This window comes from Orbicella franksi, chromosome 6 (genome assembly GCF_964199315.1).
Source record: "Orbicella franksi chromosome 6, jaOrbFran1.1, whole genome shotgun sequence".
Taxonomy (NCBI): domain Eukaryota; kingdom Metazoa; phylum Cnidaria; class Anthozoa; order Scleractinia; family Merulinidae; genus Orbicella; species Orbicella franksi.
In genome coordinates this window covers 3,550,669-3,565,890 of record NC_138150.1, presented here as the reverse complement: position 1 = coordinate 3,565,890, position 15,222 = coordinate 3,550,669, and the positions used below count along the sequence as shown (strand labels likewise).

Here is a 15,222-nt window from a genome sequence, read left to right as displayed (position 1 = left end):
TATTTGCGCGAAATTAACAACGGCATTCACATTTACCAGTTTACCTTTGAACTTTTACAATTCTGTTTCCAGATATGGTTGTGGTTTCGGATTTGAACAAAAATATTGGTGGATCAACGGATTTGGTGAAAAAAAAGCACGGATCGGCGGACCTCTAGACTACACTCACATCATCTTGGAATCCAAGGGGAGATAAATCAGTGCCCGTTTTGTAACCAGACTACAAAACATATTTTTCATTAGTAAGTGGTGTAAGTACATGTAACGTCCTGTTCCGCAAATATGTTCGTTTGGAAATCCTTGAAGTGTGTTCATTTGGATTTCTTGTGATCTATGAATAAAATAATGAGACAGCTGTGTCTGAGGAGGTGGGAACTATATTTGTCTCCAGTTAACCTAATTGTTTGTGTGGTTTGTGTTGAGGTATTTTTAAGAGAAGCAATTTTGTTCTAAATGAAAATTTCATAATTCTCATTATATAAACCTAACAGCATACTGTCACATACATGTAATTTCAGGTATTTACTGTTGTGAAACCCAAAAAATTACAGTGGTCAATCATGTGCAACATATTACAACATATTGTCATGTAAACAACATCCAATCAACCAATAAGAACATAAAGTGAGCATCTATGTGCAATGTACACAATCAAGCCAAACATATATAACCTTTATTTACCCTCGGCAGTGTTTATAGCACAAAGGCTAGTGAGCTGAGCAAACAACTGAAAGAAATTAATTTATTCAAATGATGTTTGAACATAATATCATTAAGAATCTCAGCTGACCAGAGGCAAACCAGTTGACTATTTACAACCGTGGCCAAGGATTTGAACTCGGGGCTACCGTGAAACAAATCCAGGTAGTGGTCAGAGCGGGACTTGAGCCTGGGACCGCTGGATTATGAATTTGATGCGCTGACCACTGGGACATGCTGCCTTTGGTTTCGTGACTGACTGAATGGGTGCAAAGAGCTTCTAAATCATTACAGCTAAAAAACAAACAAAAAAATAATTAAAAAATGAAATAAATGCTAAAACATTTATTTCATGCAGGCTTATTTGACAGAATCTAGTTTCAAAATGCACTACTTAAAGAAAGAATGGACAAGGCCTTTTATTGTTATTAATAAAATTGTCAGTAATAATTACATTATAACTGGTACTAAATAATTTTATTTTATTGCTGTACATCAGAGCCAGCTTTCAACTCTTGGTTTTTCCTTGTCTGCAAAAAAGAAAAGGAAAAACAAAATAGGCATTGTGTTTGAATTGATGGTAAATAATAAAGTGTCAAGGACAGCTACATTTTGTACTGCAACATTGCACGAAACTGACCTCCTGACACTATTGGGTCAGATTCTGTGATGGTTACTTGTGAATTTTTAATAACTAAAGAAACTCTTATCAATGGAAAGTTTAGAAAAGAGATGGCAAATCAATGGTTCTACAAAAAAAAAAAAAAAGAAACAATTTGCATCCTGTTAAATTTCAGTCAAACTTCACACAGACTTCAAGTCTGTCTTAAACGTTTGCACAAAACATTCTTGGACATTAGTATCTAGTAGATCTCGCTCTCACTATATGTAAACTTCTCAATTACCACACCCCACCCCTGAAAAAGAACTCTTCCTAACCTTGCATTGCACAAAAGAATGAGGTTCTGAACAGCAGAAAGTGTTGATGTGTCATTCTGTCCTGTTATGAGATGTCTGTCAATGATCACATGCATCCCATCTGGTTCACTGGCTGTATAAATATAGATTTAACACACATGTAGATACATGTAAATGGGGATTCCCTGGGTTAAGTGCTGGGTATTGAAATTATCTGGGCTTGTGTGGAAACTCTTAAATAAAATGTAGTTTCATTGCAGACTTGCTGCTTTATATCAATGGGAAAAGGCCCTGGGGTCTTGGGGATTCCCTGGAATTTTGTTTTGATACTTGTGGTTTAGTGGGGAAGAACTCGCTGGTTTATATCCAAAACCTGGAGTTTTAAGTGGAGTCTCTGAGTTTATGTAGTGGAGGCGCGGTGGCCTCATGGTTAGTGCGCTTGTCCCCGGATTAAGCGGCCGATTTCGAGCCCTGGCCGGGGACATTGTGTTGTGTTCTTGGGCAAGACACTTAACTCTCACAGTGCTTCTCACCACCCAGGAGTATAAATGGGTACCAGCAACTTGTTGGGGAAACCTAACAAATTGCGGGGGAGTGACCTACAATGGACTAGCATTCCACCCAGGGGGAGTAGGAATACTCCTGGCCACTTCATGCTACAGAAACCTGAATAAGCTCCGGCAGCTATGAGCAAGCCGGTTCCAAGGCTTCACTTTCTGGGTTCATGTATGTTTATGTCCCAAAATTGGGGGGTGATTTCTTGAGTTCAGCAAAAGTCTCCTGTTAGGAGAGACCTAGTTTTCAAGGGATTTCTCAGCCTGTTGTGTTTTTAGGATTAACAAAGCTCTGGGTTCAGTTTAATTAAGGATCTCTTGGATTAAGGGATTCCCCACAGAGTTAAGTGTATTCCCTAGGTTAGTGAAGCTCCTGTAGTTTACCTCAGTGTAGGGGTGGATCGAGGGAGAGGGTGCAGGGGGTGTGCACCTCCCCCCCCCCCCTGATCGCATGAGATAACATATTCCCTTTTAAAATTTGTTTGCCTCACCAGTCCGTTATGCCATTCCTTAGTGGTCCACCCTCGATCTGCCCCTGCAGTGGGTATGTGGGGATTCCCTACTTAGTAGGCTTCCCTTGGCTGAGTGGATACTACCTGCAGGCTTAGTTGGGGGATTCCTTGTAATGAATGGGTTAAATGCCAAAACTCTTAGTTTTATGGCCCGGGGAACTCTTGATTTAAGCTGGTTAAACCTTCCTGACTGCATAAAGACTCACCACTGTATGTTCCACCATTATCTTTGATCCAGTCTTCAAGGATGATAGGTAGACTCGCAAATTCTGGTGAGCGGGCTGATTCAAAAACTGAAGGCTAAAGTACACAAGATAAATACAATCAGAATGTTATCATCACAATGTATCTCTCACCTGTAGATTATGGCTTGGATAATACTAAAAATTAATTAAATCTTATTTTTTAATTGATATCATTAGAAAAACAATATTTTTGTGTGAGTAACTGATAAAAATATTTATAGACCACTGGTAATTTTGTTACCCCTGTCATGCTATAACTCTTGAAACTCCAAGATTTTCCATCCTCTCGTTTTGCTGAGCAAAGTCCAGCAACCCCATGTCCTACAGCACAGATGGGCTCTGATTTAAAAAATAATGCAGTCATATCATTGAAGGCTTGTACGTTCATGCATGTAGACCTATCATCAGTACTTACAGATTCTATGTACTTGCAGGGAATGCAAGACAACCTTGTCAATGTGTAATCTGCTTGTCATATCGGATTCCATGAGTTAGCTAAGAGATGAGCCATTATTTGTTACTATTACTGATAAAATCAAAATAATTGTACTCAAACAGCGTACAGCTGTAACATTTGATACCCACTTTTTTCTTGGACAAATGCATTAAGGAGCTTAGCTAGCTCATTATCTTTAGCCAGGTCATGAAGGGCTCCTGGGGAACTTGGGAGAAGTACTGCACCATACCTAGCCGCTGGAAAGAAAACAAACTTCCTGTAAATGATAACCGAAGATAAAAAAGCTCCATTAATAATGCAAGTCATACTATACCTAAAAGAACTCTTTACACCTAAAAGAACTCTTTACACTTAAAAGAACTGTTAATGAGAATGGCCAGTTCCTTCCATGAGATGCGCTGCAAGGAATCATGGTTACTGTAGTGGTATTCGTCAAAACAAATATCCATGGATACAACTATAACTGATTATTCCTTGCAGGCCCATCTCATGGAGGGAATTGGAAATTACATATTCCCTGAAACGAGATGCAAAATGAACCACTGTGTAGATTCACCCCCCCTCCACCCCTCTGGAAATTCCAATTAGACTTCAGACATTTCTTTAAAAATGTTTTGGTCTTACAGAGTCCCCCACCCCACAGAAAATTCCAATTATCTTTGCTGTGGGGCGTGTATGGATATTTTCTAGAACTTTCCCAAATTACTGGGATGCAAAATTGAATACCTACATGTAGCATGTATTATTTTTGCAATATTTAGTCCAGCCTTTATTTCTCTCAGGACTTCCTCTGAGAATACTCCCAGTAAACTCTTAGATTAAACTTAAGTCTGTAAAATACATGCAAAGTCTAATTTTATCTGTTTTCCCATAACTGCAGCATATTTGGCATTAAGTTGAAACAATACCAATATTATAATTTACAAATGCTCACCATCAACATTTTCAAGTTTTCCAGGAACTGAAAAAGGCTTGGTCCGAAACTCATTCAACCATTTTCTACTGTTTTCATCTGCCTTCACAAAGTCTATTTGCTGACCCTGGAGGGACAAAGAGTTTTCGTGTTCTATATAATATGTCCATCTGGGGAGGAATTTTACAAGCGAGATTATATAACAATTTTCTACATGTAACAGCTTTCTGATAACTGGGAAGAAGCTGGGTTTGGACAATACAGCACAAGACTAGTTTAAACCCCTCCTCAGGGTTGCTTACATTTACCAGGAACCCATGTAGAGAGTTTTAAGAAAATTGAACAAAATGTTGATAATCTCTGTTGAAAATGTAAGACACACTAAGAAACATAAATATACATGCATCTGCATAGCAACAGATAAAAAATCTGCCACTTAATTAAATGCTAGTTTCCAATTGTTGATCTCCTTAGAGTATATTAGTCAAAGCCATGGGTCCCATAATCGGAACTGGGAGACCCAGGCAGAACAAGTGCTGGTGAATGGTAAAATTAAATTATGTACAACTTTGCAAATGGTAACAACAGAATATCTGTACTGTAAACTCCAGAGCTTTTTATCCTTACGAAAGAAATCAAGACTCAGAGACTTCTGAGAGAGGTTGACATTGCACCTCAATGTGGGTACATGAATCTCTTGATTGATATACCTTCATTTAAACATGACAATGTTTAAAGCTGAAAGCTTACATGAGGTCATGTGTCTTCAGAGTCAGCTCTAAAATTATCTTAATACATGTATGCATCTCCAATTGAATACAAATGTAAGCAGAAATATATAAAATCTTGGTCTGCTCAGTAAAATCTAATGAAGAGGAAATTGACATAGGACTGAATTCCAATATCTTTTTTTTTACAAGGGGTTAAGAAATGCAGCAATTCTCTAATATTCAATGGGATGTGCAAATTATTTCAGGTGGCCCTTGTCAACTAAATCATTAGCTAGGAATTGAGGTAGGGGTGTGAAATGGGCCATTTAATATCTGCACCACTCCTACCCACCCCCCACCCCCCTCACCACTTTTGAGGGTCTAGTAAATCTGAGGTGAGAGGGTCTTTGGAGGCCATTTCTGAGGGGGCTACTTTGTTGGTACTTCTGATCTTTTATAAATTCTGAGTGGGGAAGTGCGTCGGCACTGTGCAAGAGGAAGAGGGCGGGGCGGGGGGGCGTTGAAAGTTTATTTCTGACGGGGAAAATTCAAAGTACCTTAATAGGGGCGGGGATGCGGATGTTAAATGGAATGGCCCAATAAAATGGAAATCATGGCCCTTAGTTGAATATCTTTCTTACTTGTGGCGTTGCAATCTGAACATTGAAAACTGAATGCGTCAGTGTGAATGCGTGAATGAAGGACTGAGCTGAGACACCTGAAACCCATAAAACAAAAAAAAATATCTCATGATCAGTGTCATCAAACGTCTGATTAGAAAAGACATGACAAACATCACAAACATACACAGATTCAGTGTTTTCTTCCCTTTTCTCCCACAATAAAATGTGAAATAAATATTTTGGTAATCTCAAGTAACTTATCCCTCCGAATCAAGTAAAATTATCCATACCTTGGGTAGCTGAACTACAAGCTATCAAACAGTTTGGCTTGGCCGCCATCTTCGATATCTAGTACCCAGACTTCTCCGACAACGACGGTTACGCATGCGTTGATTTTGAAATGGCGACTCCACGGAGAGAGAGGAGTTGAAAGCTCTTTTTGTGTCTCTTGCAAAGTGTTTTTGACAGCTAACACATATCTACAGACCTTGAACGTATCGTGAACAAGCTAAGCTGCATAAACAGTTATTAGTTTGGCGTGGATAATGTTTAAAAATGAGTTCCAAGTAAGTGAATTCCTCGATCACCTTTTGCGTTATATATAAATGCGTAACCGATGGTTACTGTAATTAAACTTTGCGTATCTTTTCATCTTTTCTGTCTGGTTTGCGATAATAGGGTGGCTCGTATGTGGAAGTTTTCAGTGCACAGGGTCGCGACCCCGTAGCAAAATGGAGGCTCACTGGAAGTGCATCAACGAAAAACAAAGTATACGACAAGGACGTCAAGAGTTTTGTTTACATTTTGGAGGGCGAAACAACCACCACGAAAATGAGCCTTCCGAAGGACGAAAAACAATCGTTATGGCTCATACAGCGCTATTTAGTCTTACAATTGTATGTACCGCTGGGACATTCGTTTTCTTTGGAGTTTGGCGTCACCGACAGCTCCGGGAACAACAAACGGCGAATTCTGCTTTCGTCTAACCACAGGGACATTACGATAACTCAACTACACGCGCGATTTCCGCTTAATATCCTCCGCCTTGGGATTTGGCTGAATCTTTGCCTTGATCTGCAATCACTGGTCGGGGAGACATTCAAAGGGCAATCTTTCAAGGCTCTTGAAAACTTAACGATTTCTGCGAGTTGTCGCTTACGGAAAATTTTTACCATGAAATCGCAACCATTCGATACAACAGATGATGATGAAATTTACAATTGTGAGAATACGAACAGCGGAGAATTAGAAAACATACCCAAGTCACTACAGTTTTCAACCTCACCAGACATCCACCATCACACGCAGGTATTGTTCACTGTTTATAACATGTATACAAGTTCATTAAAAATATGCTGATAAATATTTAGCTAGGCTATTCATACCATTCATAGCAAGATTTATACACGTATTGTGTTGTCACGTTCTATTTATAAAATAAATTAGTAAGTGTACTACAATATAGAAGGGTTAATTTCAGTATAAATGTTGTTTTCTATAGGCAGAATAATATCATTTTCAGTCGTTATGAATGTGTTGTAGTACTGCTGAATCTCCCATACTTTAAAGTGCCTATGAAGTAAAAAATAATTGCTGCTGATTTGAAAGGCTTTTCAAAGTAAAGAAGAATGGCCTTTCCCTTTTTGGAATATCGTTTTTCGTTCTAGAGATATTCACGTTTTTGTATTATGCAAATGAGGAAAGTGATGACGTCATAGGTGGTTTCACTTGAACAGTAGAACACTAATACAAGAATATCTCTAGAAATATTGGAGCAGTGTTCTTCAAACTTGGCACCACAAATGTGCATCACAAAAGAAACAGAATGACACCTTCTGTGTTGTTGCCATGGCAACTCTTCTGGCTCCAGTCTCTTTCTGTGAAAAAACAAATATGCCAATTTGCAACCCTTTGAAAAGGGACAGAGGGTCTTGCTCAGAACACACATGATTCCCATACAGTCTTAACTCTCCCCATTAGATTGTTGCGAGTGGATGATCCTTGTTTAAGATAAAATCTGGTAATGTTAGTTTTAATTAAAACAGGACCAGCGGCATAACTGTTGTCATGGCAACGGCACGACGGGTGTCATTTTGTTTCTTTTATGATATACATTTCTGGTGCCAAGTTTAAAGAACACTGCTTTAATATTTCTAGAGATATTCTTGATTGAGTGTTGAACTGTTTCAGTGGAACCACCTATGACATCATCACTTATAATACAAAAACGTGAATATCTCTGAAACGAAAAAAGGTATTCCAAAAAGGAAAACGCCATTCTTCTTTACTTTGAAAAGCCTTTCAAATCAGCAGCAATTATTTTTTACTTCATAGGCACTTTAAGATCAGGAATAGTCCCCCCCTTAAGAAAGCTAAGAGTCCAGCAAATGTTACCTGTTTTGCACCCAATCGAGTTCACACCCACCGAGTTCGCACCCCCTGAACTCATTAGAAACTTTCTATTTTGGGTTTGCCATTACCTTTAATGGATTAAGAACAAGAAATAAACATGTTTTGTGTGATTTTTTTTCATTATGCCCAGAATGTTGTCTTTTTTGCTTTGTGAGAGAAAGATAAATTTTAAGCAATTGATCGCTAGTTGAGTTGATGTGGGTGCGAACTCGGTGGGTGCGAAACCTCCAGCTACCATTCCAGCTACGGGATGTTTGAAAGTGATGGAACCCTGACTAAATATCTGCTCATGGGTGGTTCCCACCTATTAGGAGTTCTTCCTTACTAACAGTCCAACTGTTTCTACATGTATATAGATTTATTATGTATAGTTCTTCTTTACATCTTCTCTATGAACTGCTCAAATACATGCATTTACATTGTTCTATTTCATCCAGGTCATCAACATGGCTAAACTGTGGCAAGCGGAAATCAAAGCAAAAGAGAAAGCTGGTCTTCCTCCTCCCCCAACACCTGTTCTTTCTGATTCTGATGCAGCAGGAAACAGACTAGAAGAACAACCAACACATATTGCATTTGGTTCAAAAGTAGTTATTCCTAAACATGCTCGCAAGTCCTCTCGTGAAGGAGGTGCATCATCAGCAGGTGGACGGAATTTGTCCTCAGCACTAAATCGCAGTGGTTCAATTCCACAGTTAACATCTGTTTCACCCGCTTTGGAACCTGAAAGTGGGCGAGAAAGCAGTAGACAAACTCACAGACTTTCATATCAAAGGTCTTTTTCTGATGCAACTAATTTACATTCCGAATCATCCAATACGCAACTAGGAGTTGAGGCCACACAAACAACAATACAACCTCGGCCTCCAAGAACTGGCTCGGGAGGTAAAACACGGAGAAGACCATTAAGAGTCAAACATCCTGGAAGTTCAAAATCTCGCAGTATGAATGATAAAGATGCCATCAATCTTTCTGGTAAGAGCGATGAGCCTTTTAATGGTTCTTCTGGAACTAAGGACACTGTTTCTGAAGAAAAGGATTTGGACAGCAATCAGGAATCAATTTCTAGATCACAGAGTGAAAGCTCTCTAAAAATGTCAGGAAATGATAGTAGCTTAGCTGAGAGCTTTAACAAGTTCCAAATAAAAATTCCTGTTAAGGATCAAAATGGTCATGTCAACTGTGACATCAATTCAAGAGAACAGCCACCTCTAACAGCAGAACTTGAAAAAGGGTCCCCACCTGTTTTTACCTTTTCATCAAGACCTAGATCAGCACCAAGATCGCCGCGGAGCCGACAACGGAAACAGCAGGATTTTAATACTAGTGCTACTCCTGCCGAGGAGAAACCACAAATCAAAATTTCCTCCCAAGTACCTGTGGATTTGAACAACTCTAATAGCCTCAAGATACAGAACCGAGGAAGAAAAGGGAGTGATCGATCCGAGTATGATGACGATTTTTACAAAGCTTCAGGGGAGAGTTCTACTGAAGAGGATGACTTGCAGAACTTTTTGAAAACAAGTGGCAACTCAAGGTGTAGTTCACGAAGCTCTAGACTGAGCCCTCTTCCTAGTCCAGAACCAAGCCCAGAGCCTGACACACTGTCAAAGTCACAGATTTTAAGGATGAGCATCAGAAGTAGTTTGTTAAAGGAGGTGAGTTGGGACACTGTACTGCAAATCAAAATTAACTACTTTAGGATTTGCACATGAAATAGGTGGAGTACTTTAGTTGTTAAGGTTGGCATTGTGGGCGGTACCGGTAACCTGTAACACCCATTTGTTGAGTGTTTTCAGGGATTTCATGAATGTTTTCAGCAGAAGGGCAGCCAGTTTTCACAGGCGGGCAAAACGTTTTGTTCAAACCGAACTTCTTTATAAGAAAAACGTTTCACTAAATGATCAAACCAGGCAGGCAAAGCCATCCTCTCTGCTGGTCAACTTGCCCAGTGCCCAGTTCTTGCCCTGGTGTTTTTTATGGGCCCTTGATGAACTTGTCTGTTGTCGAGAAAATTCACTTGCCAATTGGTGGAGAAAGCGACAAGTTTGTTACAGGTGCAAAGATCAAGACTGTAACTGACAACAGATCACTCAGAACCTAAGTTCTGCCCTTGGTAGAACTGTTTTCCCAAATTATGACTGACATCAGTGACTAAAGGATGAATAAAAGTAACCACATGTCTTAATTTCCCAGTTATTGTTAGGTTACATGTATGAATAAACAAAACTCATGAATAAACAAAACTGCCCTCGGCTGATAATTTATCCTGCATTGGTCAAACTCATGACTTTTTTGTATATAACTTTAACAGATTCCTTCACCTCGTAAAAACAATGGTAAACCCTACGATTCAAAGAACTACCAATCTGACACAAGTTCCTGGCGAAACTTTCAATCTAATGCAAGCTCGTGGCGATTTGACATGTCTGTCATGAGCAACACAATGCTGGACAAATCACTGGATAAATCGTTCAACAGCTCTTTTGGGACATCAGGGTCAGATGAGGTCATAATTAATAATGACGGAAAGGATTCCCTGAGCGACTCAAGTGATGATACAAGTTACAGTACCTGGAAAGGACCACCTCCCCCGGACAAGAGGATACATCGGTATCTAGATGAAATGCTGGTAAGTGTAATGCATTTGTCCAATGCATGGAGAGCAGGAAAGACTGCATTTCTTTGAAAACAAATCTTCAGGAAATGTGATTACTGGTATACCCGATAGACAATGTACTTTATCTTGCACAACAAGTGAAGTACATAGAATGTGGCTTATTATTCCCTTCACAAATTTGCCACACTCATGGACATGTGACATGTGACATCTTTAATGCAGGGTTAAGCCTGATAGTGCAAGGTTACTTTAGCCTGCATGTAACATCCATCTTGACTCATTTTACTACTTCATTTCTAGCATAAGTGATTAAGTTTCGACAGTCAGTCATCACTTAACCTATTTCTTCCTTTAACTTGATTTATGTCCAACCAGAGATTTTACAGATGGATGTGTAAAATACTACAATTCTAACTTTTAGTTCCCTCTCTTCATCCACAAATAGATTTAGGATTTATCACACTCAAATTGATGACAATGGCAGATTATCATTTACCAGACTGAGTATTTAAATTAACAGTTTGATTTACATTATTATAAACAGCACCCAGGGCCAGAACCAGACTTGACGGCTACATTACCAATGGATCCAAGAGAATACTCCAATGCTTTCAGTCCACCTATTGTACTACCCAGTCAAAAGAGGAGTTCTGGTGAGTGGCACACAACTCTTACCAATTCCCTAATCCCCCGTCTCAGACTTGCTTACTGTAATTTTCCTTCTTTCATCACTGAGCTTAAAGCCTGATAAACAGAGTCCCTGAAAGGGATACAGGTGATACCCCAAAGTAAGTTGTACATCTCGGTAATGGGAAGCAAGGAGAGTGCACCTACATGTATGCTGCATGAAACAAAACATGAGCTTGTGCATCAGTCAGACATTGTTTCTATTAAACGATTAGCTTATGAGCTTGAGATCTCTTTCACATTATAGTTGACAAGCTCGTCAACTATCATGCATAGAAATCGTTCAAAACTTTATCTGAATCCTCTTCACAGACACTTTGAAAACGCCAAGAAGCGGCTCTCATTTTGTTAACAAGGGCACACTACTACCCTGCCCATTATCTATCACAGAATAGATAGTGAGTAGCGTAGCCAATCAGAGAACGACATTCATGATAGAACGTTAGTAGATTTATACTAAAAATTTATACACTGTACGTTTCATTGTATGTTACCTAGTGTACTGCCATAGGCCTGCATTTCATTCCCTGGGGTACAGCTACATAGCTCTTAACATGCATCACACCTTCTGTACTGCATGCCTATATGTATAACCCCACAATAGATAATGATATTTTACCGTACCCAAATTTGCAATTAGCCAATCAGAAGCCCTTTCTACTGTCCTGATATCAAGTCACTGACCTGATATCAAGTCACTGACCTGATATGGCTATGATATCATGCTCACGTGGCTGAATTTGGGTTCAGTAAATAGATAATCCTACCTTTTTGGTTCGCTTCGGCAGAATGTTATAAGGCTCAAATGGTCCCCCCATGGGTATTTTATCTCCATTACGTCTTGCCAAGATACAAACCATGGCTCCACCAAACTCGCCTGATCTGCAACCAAAGTGTACCTATGATTAGTATGATTAGGTATATTAATTACCTAGTAGTTATATTAAAAGTAAATTATAAATAGAGACATTCTTGGTTTCCTTTCCATATATATATATTTGTTTTTTCTCTAAAAAATAGCAGTTTTGCATGTAAAGTTCTGAAAACATTTTTTTGTTCAACAGCAGAACAAAATGATGCCCTCTCAGCAGCTCTTTCACCACCAAGAAGTCGTAATCCCAGCACTAGCATGGATCACAACGTTGTTGATGAAGAGGAGTTAGACTTGCTCTACGACCCATGCTTGAACTGTTATTTTGATCCTAAAACACACAAGTACTATGAGCTGGCATGAAACTAAAGAGATGCTTAATTTATTATTATTTTGTAACCTGTGAACAGGTTCTGGCGAGGGCAAGAAACATTTGGCGAGCAAAGCAAGTTGACGAGAGAGAAAAACATCAGGCAAGCTAAGTGAGTCAAGATTTTTTTCCCTCCAAACCACTCTTGGCTAGCTTTGCTCTTATTGGTCCTTAACCCAATCCTGAGCCAGTTCACAGGCTTTATAATTTGTTGGCTATGGTGTTGTAAAGCAGAAAGAGCTAGCAATTACACTGGAACTTAATTGTACTTATAGTAAGTATCACAAAGAGTCCTGACTTGTTGCAGGACTTCTTGAAACCAGAAACCCTTCCATGAAGGAGGTCTGGATATTTTTGTGGAGACTGCAATAAGCTGAAGTCTGTTTATCTTGGTCTGCTAAAATCATTTTGCAAGAGCCTTCATACCACGTAATTTCAAGATAAGAGCAGCAGAATCTCGTGAATCTCTACACTTCTAACATCCTTGGAGGCCAGGACAGATAAATTGGAAAAGTGAAAAATAAAACAATTAGTTTTTTTGAAGTTTAATACCCTTTGACACTCAAAATTAAGTCTTTCATTCATTCATTTATTCACAAGTGATTCGTTTTTTTTTTTTTTCGTTTTCTTTTCTTTTCTCTTTTTGTTAATTTTGCTATTTGCATTAAGGTGTTGCTCATCTGAATATGCTATCTACCCTGGGATTCCAAGAATGGAAATTTGCAGTGAGTTTTCTGCCCCATAGTTTGGTGATTTACTTCAGCTTATTAGATGATGTGCCCTCAAGGGCTCGTGTAAAAATAGATTATCAACTGAAGAGAGTTATATCTGTACACTAGTGAGACTAGTTTGCTATTTATTTGGTTTTCGTGGACGTGTATTTCAAGTTGTGTCATGTTGATACAAATCCATTCATTTAAAGGTGTGATTACGTCTCATCTCCACTTGCTGTTCTTGATGTAAAGAAGTGATTTATCTTGCTTATGTGAGCTTTCAAGTGTGGATTAAAAAGATCAGAAATATTGATCTTGTTGTTCTGTTTAATTGACAGAATTTGTAAAATATATATTAATGAAAAGGAACATGAAAAGTTGCTGGTCTGACCGAAAGAATGATCCTCGTATCGAGTCCGCAGTTGGTGGGATTTGTCTCCTGGGGAGATGGACTCTCATGCCAAAGGAAGGAGGTGCTCGACGCAGATTATTCACCTTTATAGGAAAGATATTTGTTTAGAAACATTGCTTTTGTTATTTAAAATAATTCTTTGTTTCACCAACCAATAGTTCTCTGGTTGGCATATTAATAAAAATAGATGACGTCACTGATATCTTTGTTTTAGGGGTTTAATTCTTCTTCAAGGTTGGTTTTCACTAGAGTCGGAGTCGAACGAGCGCTTACGACCTAGTGAAAATCGACAATCGGAATCCTAAGCGGAGTCAAGCTGGACGGAGTCGGAGTTGGAAGAATTAGAACGGTTCCATCTCTTCCGATTCCGTTACGACTTCGAACACTAGGTTGTTGGAGTCGGAAGCAGAAGCGGTAGAACCAACCAATCACAAGGCCTGGAATCGAGCATTGTGATTGGTTTATTCTTCCGCTTCTGCTTCCTCTGGGGTACTCATTGATCTGAAGGGGAATTCAAAAACCCCTGAAAGATAATAATCTGTGCGTTGCGAAAGCTTTATTTGAACCTTAAGGTAATTCCATCGAAATAGAACTCACAATAGATTTTCTTTCAAACTTTACCTGTTGGCTGCTTATATCAAGAGAACTTAAATTTTAAAATAAAAAAGAGGGATCCCCGTGTTCGTTTAGGGGCAGCAGGACCCCTCATTTTCTCTTGACCCAATAATTCCTGAAATTATCTGCTTTCAGAAACGTTCATATTTGAACTATTAACCTCACGCTTTAATAGAGCACAAAAATAGGGAGAAAGTTAAGCAAGAAATACAATGGATGTATTGCCGCTTCTGCTTCCGACTCCGACAACAATGGGCGTATCGCCTTAAGACTCTGGGAATGAGATTGGTTAATGACACGAAAACCGTGCGCGGTAGGGATGCGCAATTCAATTCTGAGGAATCACATTAAATGATACCACGAAAAGACAGTGCCATTTAAATGAAGAGAATGAAGTTGTACCGTATCATATATCAAGCTACTGATGCAAACCATCAACACATCTTGAGGGAATTGGGTAAGTTGAAACATCTGGAAACTGGGTATTCGTCTATCCCGGAAACCCATGAATCTTAAAGCTTGTGCATAGTCCAAAGGTGCTTTTGGGCAATTTTCTGCTTTGTTTTGGCTAATATGTTTTCGTTTCTTCCTTTATTGATGCATTTTGATGACCCTTTATTATGCCTCTTTCTTTCTCTCGCTACGACTGAATCTTCTAAAGAACTCGGAAATCCGCTAATTGCGTTCAGTGAAGTTCAAATTGGCCACATGCACGTGGCAGGTTTTTTCTGAATATCTCAGTTTTTGATATTAAAATCAGTGTAAATTTCGTACTCTAAATTCTGAATTATTATTGACTCTGGTAAATGGCTGCGGCCGTCATGCCTCCGAAATGCGTCTAAAACACCGCCTGATTCGCAAATATATTTTTGCAACCGATGCAAATGCTCG

At 39.1% G+C, this 15,222-nt stretch overlaps 2 protein-coding genes across 5 annotated transcripts; one reads left to right on the top strand and one right to left on the bottom strand.

Moving 5' to 3' along the window:
• Nucleotides 1–207: 207 nt before the first annotated feature.
• LOC145490215 (glutamine amidotransferase-like class 1 domain-containing protein 1) lies at nt 208–6,036 on the bottom strand. Of its 3 annotated transcripts, none has more exons than XR_014049675.1 (9): nt 5,922–6,036; nt 5,650–5,726; nt 4,320–4,425; nt 3,514–3,621; nt 3,170–3,267; nt 2,890–2,983; nt 1,639–1,750; nt 1,154–1,229; nt 208–993 (listed from the first exon to the last, which is right to left on the bottom strand). XR_014049675.1 is itself a non-coding variant. In XM_081469336.1 (9 exons), exons 1-8 carry the CDS (start codon nt 5,968–5,970, stop codon nt 1,208–1,210), a joined length of 666 nt encoding a protein of 221 aa, XP_081325462.1. In that variant the 5' UTR covers nt 5,971–6,036; the 3' UTR covers nt 208–993; nt 1,194–1,207. The 3 variants fall into 3 exon arrangements, 2 of the variants coding, with proteins under 2 accessions (XP_081325462.1, XP_081325461.1); XM_081469336.1 differs by having other exon boundaries at nt 1,194–1,229; XM_081469335.1 differs by lacking the exons at nt 208–993; nt 1,154–1,229 and having other exon boundaries at nt 1,239–1,750.
• Nucleotides 6,037–6,112: 76 nt separating this feature from the next.
• On the top strand, nt 6,113–14,367 carry LOC145490213 (protein CFAP20DC-like). 2 transcript variants are annotated; one of them, XM_081469333.1, is made up of 6 exons: nt 6,113–6,197; nt 6,310–6,939; nt 8,481–9,701; nt 10,358–10,675; nt 11,208–11,316; nt 12,418–14,367. In XM_081469333.1, exons 1-6 carry the CDS (start codon nt 6,177–6,179, stop codon nt 12,582–12,584), a joined length of 2,466 nt encoding a protein of 821 aa, XP_081325459.1. In that variant the 5' UTR covers nt 6,113–6,176; the 3' UTR covers nt 12,585–14,367. The 2 variants fall into 2 exon arrangements, with proteins under 2 accessions (XP_081325459.1, XP_081325458.1); XM_081469332.1 differs by having other exon boundaries at nt 12,415–14,361.
• The last annotated feature ends 855 nt before the right edge of the window (nt 14,368–15,222 follow it).

Excerpts from the sequence above, each read along its gene's own strand:
- LOC145490215 (XM_081469335.1), bottom strand. The coding sequence starts at position 5,970 with ATGGCGGCCAAGCCAAACTGTTTGATAGCTTGTAGTTCAGCTACCCAA. Across the intron at positions 5,727-5,921 it reads TTGTAGTTCAGCTACCCAAG|GTGTCTCAGCTCAGTCCTTC; the intron begins GTATGGATAATT and ends TATGGGTTTCAG. Across the intron at positions 2,984-3,169 it reads AGAGTTATAGCATGACAGGG|CCTTCAGTTTTTGAATCAGC; the intron begins GTAACAAAATTA and ends TGTGTACTTTAG.
- LOC145490213 (XM_081469332.1), top strand. The coding sequence starts at position 6,177 with ATGTTTAAAAATGAGTTCCAA. Across the intron at positions 6,198-6,309 it reads TGTTTAAAAATGAGTTCCAA|GGTGGCTCGTATGTGGAAGT; the intron begins GTAAGTGAATTC and ends TTGCGATAATAG. Across the intron at positions 10,676-11,207 it reads GGTATCTAGATGAAATGCTG|CACCCAGGGCCAGAACCAGA; the intron begins GTAAGTGTAATG and ends TATTATAAACAG.